This window comes from Mus musculus, chromosome 1, assembly GCF_000001635.26.
Source record: "Mus musculus strain C57BL/6J chromosome 1, GRCm38.p6 C57BL/6J".
In the NCBI taxonomy this organism is placed as follows: domain Eukaryota; kingdom Metazoa; phylum Chordata; class Mammalia; order Rodentia; family Muridae; genus Mus; species Mus musculus.
Window position 1 is genome coordinate 54,027,087 of NC_000067.6, and position 17,337 is coordinate 54,044,423.

General features: G+C 41.0%; 1 protein-coding gene across 5 annotated transcripts in view; it reads right to left on the reverse strand.

Annotated features, from left to right (window-relative positions):
- The window catches only part of Hecw2 (HECT, C2 and WW domain containing E3 ubiquitin protein ligase 2), a 388,163-nt gene that overhangs the window by 220,215 nt on the left and 150,611 nt on the right, over positions 1–17,337 (reverse strand). For all 5 annotated transcript variants that reach the window (XM_006496067.2, XM_006496068.4, XM_006496066.4 and 2 more), the window contains exon 2: positions 13,115–13,441. In XM_006496067.2, coding sequence (XP_006496130.1) covers positions 13,115–13,406 — 292 coding nt within the window. In that variant the 5' untranslated portion in view covers positions 13,407–13,441. The remainder of the gene's footprint in view (positions 1–13,114; positions 13,442–17,337) is intronic.

The following is a 17,337-nucleotide window of genomic DNA, read 5'->3' on the forward strand; positions in this document are numbered from 1 at the left end:
AATAAAGAAAACTCAAAGCGAGGCAACACTACAGATAGAAACCCTAGGAAAGAAATCTGGAACCATAGATTTGAGCATCAGCAACAGAATACAAGAGATGGAAGAGAGAATCTCAGGTGCAGAAGATTCCATAGAGAACATCGGCACAACAATCAAAGAAAATGGAAAATGCAAAAAGATCCTAACTCAAAATATCCAGGAAATCCAGGACACAATAAGAAGACCAAACGTACGGATAATAGGAGTGGATGAGAATGAAGATTTTCAACTCAAAGGTCCAGCAAACATCTTCAACAAAATTATTGAAGAAAACTTCCCAAATCTAAAGAATGAGATGCATATGAACATACAAGAAGCCTACAGAACTCCAAATAGACTGGACCAGAAAAGAAATTCCTCCCGACACATAATAATCAGAACATCAAATGCACTAAATAAAGATAGAATACTAAAAGCAGTAAGGGAAAAAGGTCAAGTAACATATAAAGGCAAGCCTATCAGAATTACACCAGATTTTTCACCAGAGACTATGAAAGCCAGAAGAGCCTGGACAGATGTTATACAGACACTAAGAGAACACAAACTGCAGCCCAGGCTACTATACCCAGCCAAACTCTCAATTATCATAGAGGGAGAAACCAAAGTATTCCACGACAAAACCAAATTCACGCATTATCTCTCCACGAATCCAGCCCTTCAAAGGATAATAACAGAAAAAAACCAATACAAGAACGGGAACAACGCCCTAGAAAAAACAAGAAGGTAATCCCTCAACAAACCTAAAAGAAGACAGCCACAAGAACAGAATGCCACCTTTAACAACTAAAATAACAGGAAGCAACAATTACTTTTCCTTAATATCTCTTAACATCAATGGTCTCAACTCGCCAATAAAAAGACATAGACTAACAAACTGGCTACACAAACAAGACCCAACATTTTGCTGCTTACAGGAAACTCATCTCAGAGAAAAAGATAGACACTACCTCAGAATGAAAGGCTGGAAAACAATTTTCCAAGCAAATGGTATGAAGAAACAAGCAGGAGTAGCCATCCTAATATCTGATAAGATTGACTTCCAACCCAAAGTCATCAAAAAAGACAAGGAGGGACACTTCATTCTCATCAAAGGTAAAATCCTCCAAGAGGAACTCTCAATTCTGAATATCTATGCTCCAAATACAAGAGCAGCCACATTCACTAAAGAAACTTTAGTAAAGCTCAAAGCACACATTGCGCCTCACACAATAATAGTGGGAGACTTCAACACACCACTTTCACCAATGGACAGATCATGGAAACAGAAACTAAACAGGGACACACTGAAACTAACAGAAGTGATGAAACAAATGGATCTGACAGATATCTACAGAACATTTTATCCTAAAACAAAAGGATATACCTTCTTCTCAGCACCTCATGGTACCTTCTCCAAAATTGACCACATAATAGGTCACAAATCAGGCCTCAACAGATTCAAAAATATTGAAATTGTCCCATGTATCCTATCAGATCACCATGCACTAAGGCTGATCTTCAATAACAAAATAAATAACAGAAAGCCAACATTCACATGGAAACTGAACAACACTCTTCTCAATGATACCTTGGTCAAGGAAGGAATAAAGAAAGAAATTAAAGACTTTTTAGAGTTTAATGAAAATGAAGCCACAACGTACCCAAACCTTTGGGACAGAATGAAAGCATTTCTAAGAGGGAAACTCATAGCTATGAGTGCCTTCAAGAAAAAACGGGAGAGAGCACATACTAGCAGCTTGACAACACATCTAAAAGCTCTAGAAAAAAAGGAAGCATATTCACCCAAGAGGAGTAGACGGCAGGAAATAATCAAACTCAGGGGTGAAATCAACCAAGTGGAAACAAGAAGAACTATTCAAAGAATTAACCAAACGAGGAGTTGGTTCTTTGAGAAAATCAACAAGATAGATAAACCCTTAGCTAGACTCACTAAAGGGCACAGGGACAAAATCCTAATTAACAAAATCAGAAATGAAAAGGGAGACATAACAACAGATCCTGAAGAAATCCAAAACACCATCAGATCCTTCTACAAAAGGCTATACTCAACAAAACTGGAAAACCTGGACGAAATGGACAAATTTCTGGACAGATACCAGGTACCAAAGTTGAATCAGGATCAAGTTGACCTTCTAAACAGTCCCATATCCCCTAAAGAAATAGAAGCAGTTATTAATAGTCTCCCAGCCAAAAAAAGCCCAGGACCAGACGGGTTTAGTGCAGAGTTCTATCAGACCTTCAAAGAAGATCTAACTCCAGTTCTGCACAAACTTTTTCACAAGATAGAAGTAGAAGGTATTCTACCCAACTCATTTTATGAAGCCACTATTACTCTGATACCTAAACCACAGAAAGATCCAACAAAGATAGAGAACTTCAGACCAATTTCTCTTATGAACATCGATGCAAAAATCCTCAATAAAATTCTCGCTAACCGAATCCAAGAACACATTAAAGCAATCATCCATCCTGACCAAGTAGGTTTTATTCCAGGGATGCAGGGATGGTTTAATATACGAAAATCCATCAATGTAATCCATTATATAAACAAACTCAAAGACAAAAACCACATGATCATCTCGTTAGATGCAGAAAAAGCATTTGACAAGATCCAACACCCATTCATGATAAAAGTTCTGGAAAGATCAGGAATTCAAGGCCCATACCTAAACATGTTAAAAGCAATCTACAGCAAACCAGTAGCCAACATCAAAGTAAATGGAGAGAAGCTGGAAGCAATCCCACTAAAATCAGGGACTAGACAAGGCTGCCCACTTTCTCCCTACCTTTTCAACATAGTACTTGAAGTATTAGCCAGAGCAATTCGACAACAAAAGGAGATCAAGGGGATACAAATTGGAAAAGAGGAAGTCAAAATATCACTTTTTGCAGATGATATGATAGTATATATAAGTGACACTAAAAATTCCACCAGAGAACTCCTAAACCTGATAAACAGCTTCGGTGAAGTAGCTGGATATAAAATTAACTCAAACAAGTCAATGGCCTTTCTCTACACAAAGAATAAACATGCTGAGAAAGAAATTAGGGAAACAACACCCTTCTCAATAGCCACAAATAATATAAAATATCTCGGCGTGACTCTAACGAAGGAAGTGAAAGATCTGTATGATAAAAACTTCAAGTCCCTGAAGAAAGAAATTCAAGAAGATCTCAGAAGATGGAAAGATCTCCCATGCTCATGGATTGGCAGGACCAACATTGTAAAAATGGCTATCTTGCCAAAAGCAATCTACAGATTCAATGCAATCCCCATTAAAATTCCAACTCAATTCTTCAACGAATTAGAAGGAGCAATTTGCAAATTCATCTGGAATAACAAAAAACCGAGGATAGCAAAAACTCTTCTCAAGGATAAAAGAACCTCTGGTGGAATCACCATGCCTGACCTAAAGCTTTACTACAGAGCAATTGTGATAAAAACTGCATGGTACTGGTATAGAGACAGACAAGTGGACCAATGGAATAGAATTGAAGACCCAGAAATGAACCCACACACCTATGGTCACTTGATCTTCGACAAGGGAGCCAAAACCATCCAGTGGAAGAAAGACAGCATTTTCAACAATTGGTGCTGGCACAACTGGTTGTTATCATGTAGAAGAATGCGAATCGATCCATACTTATCTCCTTGTACTAAGGTCAAATCTAAGTGGATCAAGGAACTTCACATAAAACCAGAGACACTGAAACTTATAGAGGAGAAAGTGGGGAAAAGCCTTGAAGATATGGGCACAGGGGAAAAATTCCTGAACAGAACAGCAATGGCTTGTGCTGTAAGATCGAGAATTGACAAATGGGACCTAATGAAACTCCAAAGTTTCTGCAAGGCAAAAGACACTGTCTATAAGACAAAAAGACCACCAACAGACTGGGAAAGGATCTTTACCTATCCTAAATCAGATAGGGGACTAATATCCAACATATATAAAGAACTCAAGAAGGTGGACCTCAGAAAATCAAATAACCCCCTTAAAAAATGGAGCTCAGAACTGAACAAAGAATTCTCACCTGAGGAATACCGAATGGCAGAGAAGCACCTGAAAAAATGTTCAACATCCTTAATCATCAGGGAAATGCAAATCAAAACAACCCTGAGATTCCACCTCACACCAGTGAGAATGGCTAAGATCAAAAATTCAGGTGACAGCAGATGCTGGCGAGGATGTGGAGAAAGAGGAACACTCCTCCATTGTTGGTGGGATTGCAGGCTTGTACAACCACTCTGGAAATCAGTCTGGCGGTTCCTCAGAAAATTGGACATAGTACTACCGGAGGATCCAGCAATACCTCTCCTGGGCATATATCCAGAAGAAGCCCCAACTGGTAAGAAGGACACATGCTCCACTATGTTCATAGCAGCCTTATTTATAATAGCCAGAAACTGGAAAGAACCCAGATGCCCCTCAACAGAGGAATGGATACAGAAAATGTGGTACATCTACACAATGGAGTACTACTCAGCTATTAAAAAGAATGAATTTATGAAATTCCTAGCCAAATGGATGGACCTGGAGAGCATCATCCTGAGTGAGGTAACACAATCACAAAGGAACTCACACAATATGTACTCACTGATAAGTGGATACTAGCCCAAAACCTAGGATACCCACGATATAAGATACAATTTCCTAAACACATGAAACTCAAGAAAAATGAAGACTGAAGTGTGGACACTATGCCCCTCCTTAGAAGTGGGAACAAAACACCCATGGAAGGAGTTACAGAAACAAAGTATGGAGCTGAGATGAAAGGATGGACCATGTAGAGACTGCCATATCCAGGGATCCACCCCATAATCAGCTTCCAAATGCTGACACCATTGCATACACTAGCAAGATTTTACTGAAAGGACCCAGATGTAGCTGTCTCTTGTGAGACTATGCCGGGGCCTAGCAAACACAGAAGTGGATGCTCACAGTCAGCTAATGGATGGACCACAGGGCTCCCAATGGAGGAGCTAGAGAAAGTACCCAAGGAGCTAAAGGGATCTTCAACCCTATAGGTGGAACAACATTATGAACTAACCAGTACCCCTGAGCTCTTGACTCTAGCTGCATATGTATCAAAAGATGGCCTAGTCGGCCATCACTGGAAAGAGAGGCCCATTGGACACGCAGACTTTGTGTGCCCCGGTACAGGGGAACGCCAGGGCCAAAGGGGGGGAGTGGGTGGGTAGGGGAGTGGGGGTGGGTGGGTAAGGGGGACTTTTGGTATAGCATTGGAAATGTAAATGAGCTAAATACCTAATAAAAAATGGAAAAAAAAAAAAAAAAAACAAAGGACCCATTTTAAAAATGAGCCTGGGACATGATTTCATTCTGAAATGAGGGCAAAATGGCTAAGAAATATCTCAAAAACAATGCTCATATTCCCTAGCAATTAGAGAAATGCAAATCAAAACATCTTTAAGATTTCATCTTCCCTCATTCAGAATGGCAAATATCAATAAAACAAATGACAACAAATGATGGAGGGATTGTGGGTAAAGGAGAATTATCACTCAATACTGAGGATTACAAGTGTGTGCAGCCATGGTGGAAATAAGTATGGAGAGTTCTCAGAAGGCTAAAAATAAATCTTCCTTATGACCCAGCTGTACCACTCCTTGGCGCCTGCCCAGGGGACGCAGCATCCTACTCCACAGATTCTGGCTCAGTCTGATCACTGCAACTCTATTCACAATAGCTAGAAAATGGAAACACTCCAAATAACCTTCCTTCAGAATGATTAGCTGATGAAAATGTGGTACATGCAATTTATGGAATACTATTTAACTGTATAGGAAAATGCAGTCATGAACTTTACAAGTAAATGGATGAAATGAGAAAAGATCATATGGAGTGAAGTTAACCAGACCCAGAGAGACAAACATCGCAGGATCTCTCTCATCAGAGGCTCTAGCTAGGAATCTTCAGTTGTGAGTACATATCTTGGAGTAAATAACTAACCACAGAAACTAGGAAGTAAAAAGGGACCATGGCCAGGTTAGGGAAGTGGGGAGCAAGAAAGAGGGGAACAGCAGGATACAAGTGATCTCATTAGGGAAATGGAGAAAGGGGGGCTCTAACTAAGGAGGGAAGGGGAGGAATGCAGAAGGAGGGAGGAGAGTAAAATAACAGCAATGAAAAAGTCTACTTTTACTAACAGCAAGGAATCAGTCTACTATCTACCTACTTAAAATGAATTTCTAATACATTTGAGTCTGTGTCTAGAGATACCTAGATAGTTTAAACAAAAGCAACAGCAAGGACATCTGAAAAAGTCACAAGGAATCATTCTATTAACTACTTAAAATATATTTATAATACATTTCAGTCTGTGTATATATAGATACATAGTTTTAACAAAATTTTCTCATCTGGCCTAACCATGTTCCCTCCAAGAGCTAAAGACTATCTAACAAAAGTCCTAACACTAGCCACTTTAAAAAAATTAAAAAGAATTATTTTATTTTTTTATTCACTTTACATCCCGATCACAGCCCTCCTCTATTCCCAGTCCCACCCTTACAAATCCCCCCTATTGTGAGGAGACGGGGAGACCCCCTTGGGTACAACCCTACTCCGGGACATCTAGTCCCTGCAGGTCTAGGCATATCCTCTTCCACTGAGGTCCAACCAGGCAGTCCAAGTAGTGGGGAAGGGGATCCAATGGCAGGGAACAGAGTCAGAAATAGCTCCTGTTTCATCTGTTAGGGGACCCACATGAGGACCAAGCTGTCCATTTGCTACAAATGTGTAGTGGGATCTAAGTTCAGCTCTAGCTTGCTCCCTGGTTGGTAGCTCAGGCTCTGTGAGCCCCCATGGTCCCAGTTTAGTTGACTCTGTGGGTCTTCCTGTGGTGTTCTTGACCCTTCTGACTTGCTCTTTGCCAATTGCAGTGAGGAGGATGTGACTATTATTTTTATGCATGCTTCCATTACAGAAGCTAAATCAAGCTAAGTACCTAATCTTTATTCAAATAAAGATATTTTATAGTAAAATAATTAAGATCTGCTTTTAGTTTCTTGAAAAACACAACTTAAAATTATTTGTATTATTGAGAAAGTATTATATGTATGCCCTGCCATATATGTGCATATATATATGCATCAAATATACAATTTTCCCTTTAATCTTGAAAAAAATGGTCTTCTTTTGAGTAATTGATCAGGGTTGTCCATGAGATTCCTAAAACATTACATTCTATTGCTGTTTCCTTTGGTTGACCCACCTACCACCACAGGTAGAAGGTAAGTCCCTATATTTGAAGATATACACTTTGGACTCAGAACCCAGAGGCCCCTGAGCTGGAACTGATCTAAAAGCCTCCTCCTGTGAGCTATTTTTCACTGTACCAGAAGTTACTCTGAGAATTTCCAAATGAGGGAAGCAACCAATAGTCCTACCCAGCTACGATGCATATTATTACATCGGTGCCTGGCATGGCATGATAACCTAAGGGTGGAGTAGTGGGCACCCATACCTTGGCTGTACTTAACAACTGTCTAATTAGACATAAGACCTATGTAACAAGAGGGAAACCATGCCTGGACTGAAAACCTAGCCAACTACCCAGGCATACTGAAGACCTGGATAATGGAAAAGAAACTAACCACCAAATTACTAAACCAGCATATAATATCCAGCTACATTCTAAATATTTCTCCTTATACCCACAGATAAGTAAACTTCTTGTCCCTCATCAAGTAGGCTTCTCTGTTCAACAGATAGAGACTATTATAGAAAACCACAACCAAGCAAACATATAAAGTTATAGAGCCCAGTCCCAACTGATAATTCTGCAAACCAACTCTCAGATGTAAGGCCCAGGGAACACTACAGAAGAGGGGACAGAAAGACAGTAAGAGCCAGAGGATGTGGGAGTCTGCTGTGAGACTCTGTCTTCTAGTAACATACACACATAAAGTCTCACTAACATGACTGCCTAAACATGAGTGGAACAAGGAAGGACATCCCCAGACGGAGGAAGGCCCACAAACTCTCAACCCGACAGAAAGAATTACAAGTAACTAAGAAATGCTGAGAATGAAATAGCCTCTCTGAGTAAGAGCGTATCAGTTGGTTATCCAATACCAAATGAACAGCCCTGAAAATATACACATATGTTGTGGATTTGGCTCAATGCTGTATTAGGTGATTTGGGTCCCCAAAATTGCACGAGAATTTATATGTAGGATGCTGAGGGTCCCTGCCCTCAGTTGGTTGCGATTTGTAAATAAAGTTTCCAGCAGCCAATGGCTGGGCAGAGAGACAGAGGTGGGACTTTAGGGTTCTCAGGCAAGAAGAAGAAGAAAGGAAGAACTGCCATGCTGGGAAAGCAGAAAGATCAGGCCTGAGAAGTGCAGGACAGAGAGACAGTCATCATATAAAAGTCAGAGGTCGTGGCCTAGGAGAGCTGCAGGCCTGGGTCCAGGGTGGCCAGGATGGAATATAGGTTTTAGTAAGTAATAATTCAGGACTATCAGAGGTGTTATCAGAAGTGTGTTATTTGTGGGGAGGTTTGGAAGTGCCCAACCATTGAGCTGACTAAGACATATTAAATGTAAGGCTGTGTGTGTGTGTGTGTATGTGTGTGTGTCTTTTATTCAAGAATCCAGAAAATTGGCAATTTAAGTATCATAAATCACATATAGCAATACATATAAGTAACACTATGCAGACTGAACAGATAATATCAAAAAATATATAAATATCTACACATGTATGCTTACAACAACAATTAATGAAAAAAGGAGCCATTAATTTAAAAAAGAGTGAGGAGGATTTTGGAGGGAGGGAAGGGAGAAATAATTTAATTCTATTATTATCTCATAAGTAAAAGAACCAATTAAGTAAAAGAAAAATGAAACTCTGTTTTTATTAAGTTGTGTTTATTCATTAGAATGCAAAATTCTCCCAGAGTCTTCTCATATCTCAATGGCCAGAAGAGATGTATACATCCTCTCCTGAGCATTCAAAACTGGATTAGCATAGACGGTTACACTCTTCCTGAGCCTGAGAAGGAAGCTCTGAAGTCCAGTACTCACTGCCATCCTTTCTGACTCCGTCAGGACCCCCTGTCCTGGAAGCAGGGAGAAAACAGGAGGAAATAGCTATCTGTTAAAGTGTACTGGCATGCCTGTTACCCCTTTCCTTGTGGAATGCCAATGCTCACCTCTTTTCCCTGAGAAGTAAGGGGAAAAAGAGCCTTTCCACCCTTGAAAAGTAATGGCTAACCCTGCTTAAAGTCAGGCCTCTGTCCACTCCATTTGAAGACCCAGGTACACCAAATCGCTCCTCCCTCTTTTTTTTTTCTTTCTTTCTTTCTTTCTTTCTTTCTTTCTTTCTTTCTTTCTTTCTTTCTTTCTTTCTTTCTTTCTTTCTTTCTTTCTTTTATTACGTATTTTTCTCAATTACATTTCCAATGCTATCCCAAAAGTCCCCCACACCTTCCCCACCACTCCCCTACCCACCCATTCCCACTTTTTGGCCTTGGCGTTCCCCTGTACTGGGGCATATAAAGTTTGCCTGTCCAATGGACATCTCTTTCCAGTGATGGCCGACTAGGCCATCTTTTGATACATATGCAGCTAGAGGGGACCTCATGAAACTGCAAAGCTTCTGCAAGGCAAAAGACACCGTCAATAAGACAAAAAGGCCACCAACAGATTGGGAAAGGATCTTTACCTATCTTAAATCAGATAGGGGACTAATATGCAATATATATAAAGAACTCAAGAAGGTGGACTCCAGAAAATCAAATAACCCCCTTAAAAGATGGGGCTCAGAGCTAAAGAAAGAATTCTCACCCGAGGAATACCGAATGGCTGAGAAGCACCTGAAAAAATGCTCAACATCCTTAATCATCAGAGAAATGCAAATCAAAACAACCCTGAGATTCCACCTCACACCAGTCAGAACAGCTAAGATCAAAAATTCAGGTGACAGCAGATGCTGTTGAGGATGTGGAGAAAGAGGAACACTCCTCCATTGTTGGTGGGATTGCAAGCTTGTACAACCACTTTGGAAATCAGTCTGGCGGTTCCTCAGAAAATTGGACATAGTACTATCGGAGGATCCCGCAATACCTCTCCTGGGCATATATCCAGAAGATGTCCCTCCCTCTTTTCAAATACAGCAGTGGCCTTGTGACTCCAGAAATAAGTTACATTTAATGCTACTGATGTGACAGACTGACTAGGCATTTTCATTTAAGTCCTCGTTTGTGTTAGCATATCCCTTAAGGGTTAGAGATAACTGCTTCTTTCTACTATTTCCTGCCAGAGATCTATGAGAATTCTAGAAGTTAAAAAGTCAACTACCTGAAAGTTTAAAATTCACCAAGTGGGACTGACACGGAATAAAGAAAAGGGGGAAAAGGCTAATAAACTTAAGGATGGATAGAGCCAGTGTGGTGGTCCACTCCTATTACCTCAGCACTTGGGAAGGGAGGTGAACAGAAAAGAATCAGGAATTGAAGGTCATCTTCAGCTACACAGCAATGTCAGGCAACTTGGGACACAAAAGACCCTGTTTCTAATACCTGTGTGTGTGCATGCATGCGTGCATGCGTGCATGCATGCGTGCATGTGTGCATACATGTCTCTGTGTGTCTGTGTGAAGGAGGAAAAGGAGGAGGAGGAAGATGGATAAGAAGAAACTAGGAAATGTGAATATCATGGAGAAAATAGATCTATGAAAAATAGGTCAAAACCACAAATACCTTGTAGAACAATGTGAAATAATATAATATAGGTTGCAGTAAAAAGTAAGAATACTTAAAACACACACACACACATACACACATGAAGAAAATATGAAGTCAGGCAGTGGTGGCACATGCCTTTGATCCCAGCACTCAGGAGGCAGAGGAACCAGATCTCTATGAGGTTAGTGTGGTCTACAGAGTTAGCTCCAGAAATACACAGAGAAACCCTGTCTCAAAAAAAAAGGAAAGAAAGAGAGAAAGAGAGAAAGAGAGAAAGAAAGGAAGGAAGGAAGGAAGGAAGGAAGGAAGGAAGGAAGGAAGGAAGGAAGGAAGGAAGGAAGGAAAAAGTGGCAAAGTTTCCCAAATTCATCAAAATCATTAACATAAACTTCACATATTCCAGCCAATGTAACTAAAATAAAATTTGCATATAAATATGTCATAGTCAACACTGATGGAAACAAATGTAAAGAACAATGGTGATTTATGTGAGAGGGATAGAAGCTTCCTGAAGAAGAGCTAACACTTGCAAGAGATTCACTTCCCACTCTTGCTTTCCTAGCTTAGGAAACTCTGACACAAACTCCTTCCTCAGCAGGTAACGCACAAAACATGAGAACTATGGCCACTGTGCTTTTGTTCCTTACTTAACCTGATTAGACAGGAAAATGTAACAGTTTGAGGGGATGAACAATAAGAAAGTATGAGAAAATAGTAAATAATCCGAGTTAATGCCCACCTAACTCTAGAAGACTGTCGTTCACATATGTAAACTTAATCTTATACGAGAAAATAAAAATTAATTATTTTTCCAAGAAACATCATATAAAACATTTTAAACCACCATTTTTTATTTGCAATGTCATAGGAAGACTTAAGTTTTTTTTTATTATTAAAATATCTAAAATGTAAAAAAAAAAAAAAAATGGAGCCCAAAGGGAGACTGACATCCTACAAACTGTACGCTCTTTTACGGTCATAATAACATGAACAAGGACTTTAAATTGCATGCCTTCCTCATTTTGACTATATAGTTAAATACACCCAAAGAAAATAAACAACTTTAGAGACTTTTGCCTACCACTCTTTTTGTTACCATAAGAGGGGGGAGAAAAAAAGTTACTAATTCATTGAAATTTTTTCTATTCTGGATTTTTTTTCCCGCTATCCAGCATGGTTAATCATTTAGAGCTCCAAAGTTACAGAACCCATATTTTTTTCAAAAGAAAATTCTTAGTCCCCAAAGAAGCCCAGTTTCAGTGGGCTTATCATTCTAACAAAAGTTCAGCAAGGATGCAGGTTTGCAGGCTTTTCAAAGTGGGACCAGGGGACTCCTGGGGCAGATGGAGCTCTGCTGTCCATGCACTGCTGTGAAGGACCCTGTTCTCATCCCACTACAGAGATGAAATCAAAATAACGGCAGTCAAAAATGTCTCCACACCAAGTGTCCTCTAGGGGGCAAAATGAGCCCTGCCTAGGAGGCCAACACAGGACTCCTTGTTTATTCCTTACACAGCAACCAAAACAAGACGCTTGACTCATAACTTACAGTGAAATCAATATCAGGTATCAATTTTAGAATCATTTCCTTCATTCAGAGAAAAATTATCCAACTGTGAATAACGCTGGATTATATTATTATGTTAGATTTAAAATGTATTTAAGATTAATTGGGCCGGGCAGTGGTGGCACATGCCTTTAATCCCAGCACTTGGGAGGCAGAGGCAGGCGAATTTCTGAATTCGAGGCCAGCCTGGTCTACAGAGTGAGTTCCAGGACAGCCAGGGCTACACAGAGAAACCCTGTCTCAAAAAACAAACAAACAAAAAGGAAGAAGAAATAACAACTAACTTGTATTTTCTGGGATATTTCATTCATCATTCATTCACATATGAATAACAGATTTGAATATAGTTAAACAAAGCTGGGACTGTTTTCTCAAAACAAATAGGTAATATTTCCCATTCATAAAAAGATACCCCAGGCTGCAGATTGTTTTAAGTGAAATCAACCTGTGGAGAACGCAAACTGTTTTCCTATCAGTTTAACAGTGTTCATAGGTGTTAAGGACCCCCTCTTTCCAAGTCATGACGGTGTCTCAAGAACAACAATAAAGGGAAGAGAAAATCCAGCGGTGCCCACAGGGGCTGACATTTAGTTTGGTAGAAATAGAACCACAAGATGCTTGTAAAGGAACAGCTGCCTCTCCTCCCAAGGAACAAAGAATGTGCCCAGAATCTGCTTTGTCTATTTGTGTATGAAAACCTTCTCTTCCTTTTTATGGCAGCAGAAAACACAGAACATTACCATCTCAGAGTTAAAAGCCATGCTGAGCCACATGCAAGTCTTCACCCAGACTCACCTATGTGATAGAGTCCTATCCAATCGCTGGGGTCAACCTCTTCCTTAATGTCCCAGAAGATAATGAGGTTCTGGGCTTGCCCCAGCGTGTATTCGTACATGCTGGCAGTCAGGCTGGAGCGGCTCTCAGAAGTCACCAGATCCGTGTCACTGTTGGCCCGCTGTAGGGCCATGTTCTCGGGCATTGAGTTCTGGGCTGCCAGGCTCTGGAGGTTCTCTGGGCTCAGTGTGTACCGCATCTGTGGATTTCGACGCCGCACAAAAAGCAAATGCTCCCGGGCTGAGCTAGCCATCTTGTCTGCCTCTCTGAGGTTGTTTTCCTACAAAGCTGCAAGAGACAGACAAGCATAAAACATCAGTGCTAAAAGGTGAGGAGTTAGTATTAAACATCCCAGATATAAAGCCTGAGATTTTATTAAAGCCTCAGCATACAATAATCTACTGTGGAAATAAAAGACACCATCCTACAGTCACCTGATAATATCAGAAATAACGTCTAGGACAGAGATCACAAGATGGCCAGGCTGTCATACACCTCTGGCCCCTGGTTTCTCTTAGCACAGCTTTTCCAAGAAAGTGAAAAGGAGGGACTTTTCTAGCATCCCTCTTAGATCCATGCCTTCCTACATATCCCACCACCCTCTGCCCCCTTTCTATCCCACACGTAACTAAATTTTCAACCAGTAAGATACATGCTAAATGCAGACAATGAACGCTACTGATGTACTGCTCACTGCTTCACTTCCCCTGCCATGAGGAGCGTAGCTCACTGGCAACATCTTCAAGAGCTTGCGCAAATGTGGCCCCTGCACTTAAATACAGAGGAGGGGGCATTATATCCAGAATGGCAACATCCTGGAAGTAAGTCTTTATGTTTCTCTGTAAAGTCCGATTTGCCATATGATCACTCACCTAGCCCTTGTCCATTCCCCCTAATACAAACAAAGCTTTCACAAAAGCAGCGATTCTCATTTGTTGTCACTATGTCACAGTGTCTACAGTGGCATTGGGATCCATATCGACGAGGAAAGGCGAGCATCTTTAACCCAGAGACTCGGTGGCATGACTCACGTCTCCATGCTCTCTTCTGAGCCCACTGCTTGTCACCCTGAAGTTCCAAATGGCACAAACTATTCCTATCACCTGGATCATGATGGGTGCTTGCCTTTGGCTCCCGTGTGGTTTCCAGAAAGGAACAGACTCCCCTTGTTGGGCCTTGCATCCAGTCTCACTTGCTCACAGTGAATCTCCTGTTATTGTACTGCTAGCTGCTCGTGAGACTCTTTCTAAGACGTTTGTCCTTTTGCCCAGTGCCTGTGAGGTTCTGTCTCCCGGTAATTAACTCCCCCTTGCCCATGGGTTCACATTACCTCACCCAGAGTGAATAATAGAGTAAATCTGCTTTTCTCCCACTCTGCTTTCCAAACAGAAACAGGCTTTATGGGCTTCAACTCTTATTCTGTGCACTCAGACTCTTGCAATCTTTCAAATATTTCTTTTGAAGTTAATATATTGACTCCTGAAAAGTTAGCATGAGATTCTACTTAAAAACAAACTAGTTGGGCTGGTGAGATGGCTCAGTGGGTAAGAGCACCCGACTGCTCTTCCGAAGGTCCAGAGTTCAAATCCCAGCAACCACATGGTGGCTCACAACCATCCGCAACAAGATCTGACTCCCTCTTCTGGAGTGTCTGAAGACAGCTACAGTGTACTTACATATATTAATAATAAAATAAATCTTTAAAAAAAAAAACCAAACTAGTTACTCTCCAGTGTCCTATTTGTATCATAGCTACCAACCTTGGGTACTGAGTCTGGGAGCCAAGAAAGGGAAAGAAAAGGCTCCCCGACTTTTCCCATTTCTCTATCCATTTCATAGTTGGGGTGAAATGCCCACTTTGATGGTGTTCTGTTGTGATGATAACACCACACTGTGACAAAAACTGACGAGGGAAGGAAAGGGTTTATTTCAGCTTATGAGTTTCAATCCATCATCAAGGGAAGCCAGGACAGAAACTCAAGCAGGAATGTGGAGGCAGAAACTGAATGGATCAAGGGCCAGGGAGAGATGCTGGCTACTAGCTTGCTCCCTGGCTCATGTTGACCTGTTCTGCTTATATGACATAAAGCACAGGTCAATCTGCTTAGGGTTGTAGCTGCCCATAGTGTACTTGGCTCTTCTGTATCAATTAGTAACCAAGAAAATGCCCCAAAGACCAATTTGATGAAAGCAATTTTTCAATTTAGAGTCCTATCACGGCTAGATTTTTGTTAACATGACACAAGCTAGAGTCATCTGAAAGGAAGGAACCTCAATTGAGAAAATGCCTCCATAAGATCCAGATGTAAGGCATTTTCTTATTAGTAATTGATGAGGAAGAGCTCACCACTGTGGGTGGCTCTATCCCTAAGCTGGTGGTACTAGGATAAGAAAGCAGGCTGAGCAAGCCAGGAGGAACAAACCCTTAATATCTGCATCAGCTCCTGCATCCAGGCTCCTGCCCTGCTGTGTTCCTGTCCTGCCTTCCTCCAATGATGGACTACAATGTAGAAGCTAAGCCAAATTAACCCTTTCCTACCCAACTTGCTTTTGGTCATGGTGTTTCCTTGCAGCAACAGAACCCCTAAATAAGATGGTTCCCTCTTCCCAGATGTGTCAAGTAGACAACCACGACTGGCCATCACGGTGCTCATGTTTCCATGAATACAGCTCTTGCACTTGCAAATAAATTCAAGTAATTTCTGCCATGAAGTTGATCTCATGTTTTTAGCACTATTCCTTAAATCAAAAATAACTTGGCAGTGAAAAGGCTCGGCAGATGATAAATAAATAAATGTGAAGTAACTTGGATTTCTAGGCAAGAAATTCTATGTGAAAAGGACAAAAATAAAAATGAAAACGCAAGCCAGTTTCTCTAGGTCAATGACATTAAGTTCGTGTCCTTGTTCACTGAATTGAGTTCATACTTCTGTTTCCTTGCATGGTCCATGCAGGAACCCAGCATTGTTACATACCCCCATGACTATTGGGCAGTTATCTGACCTATGGAACCTAAGCCATGAGTCAGCCTCTCACCCACGGTCATGACAGTGGATTGCAGCAAGCCATAATTTCTTTATAAACTCAGCGAGTCAAGTGCCACATCAACTCCAGCAAGAACTATAAATAATTCACTCCTAGCACACTGCAGGCAAGCAGCAAGTGCATGCTGTATATAACAAAACTATTTTCCTAAAGAAATAGGCCAGAACTTTCATAGCTTAAAAACACAACAGACCAACTACTGACAATAATCCTGCTCTAGAAAGGAAGGAAAAGACACGGGCATACAACTGAACTGTGTGTTTTAGCATGACCTATATTTAAACAGAAAGGCAGGTTAGCATTGTGCATCAGGGGATGAGATTTAAAGCCCCATGCTGTGTTTATAAGATAAGGAGAGAGGGAATATGTTTGGTGGATGTGTAGTCAGGTGTGGGGGAAGGGGTGTCTCTGAGGGCCCATGCTGAGGCATCCCTTCAGGGACCAGCTACACGAAGGTATAGTATAGAATAGAGTTTATTCTGGGCATGGGGAGGGTAGTAGAGACAGGGAAAGGCAGAGGGAGGGGAAGAGAGAGAGAGAGAGGAAGAAGGAGAAGAAGAAGAAGAAAAAGAAGAAGAAGAAGAAGAAGAAGAAGAAGAAGAAGAAGAAGAAGAAGAAGAAGAAGAAGAAGAAGAAGAAGAAGAAGGAGGAGAAGAAGAAGAAGAAGAAGAACAACAACAACAACAACAACAACAACAACAAGAAAAACAACAAGAAGAACAAGAACAAGAAGAGAAGAGAAGAGAAGAGAAGAGAAGAGAAGAGTAGAGGCCAGCCAAGAGCACATGGAGGGGGTGGGGAGGAGGGGAATGGTGAGATAGGGGGAAAAGGAAGAGGACAGAAGAAGAGCAAGAAAGCAAGAGAGCAAGAGGCAGTGGAGGGGGCAAGCAGCCCCTTTTATAGTGAGTCAGGCATACCTGGCCATTGCCAGGTAACTGTGAGGTGTAACCTAGACAAAATGCTAACACCCCATATCTGGATCTTGGTCATATCTATACTATAAATTTACTCTGTAATCTCTGACTGTTTATTTTAACTTCCTCCATTTTCCTACTGCCATTAACCCGTCTCCAGGACTTTAGAGAGAACTAAATTAACCAGTGTATTAAAAAAGCATTTAAACCAATGTCTAATTCGTG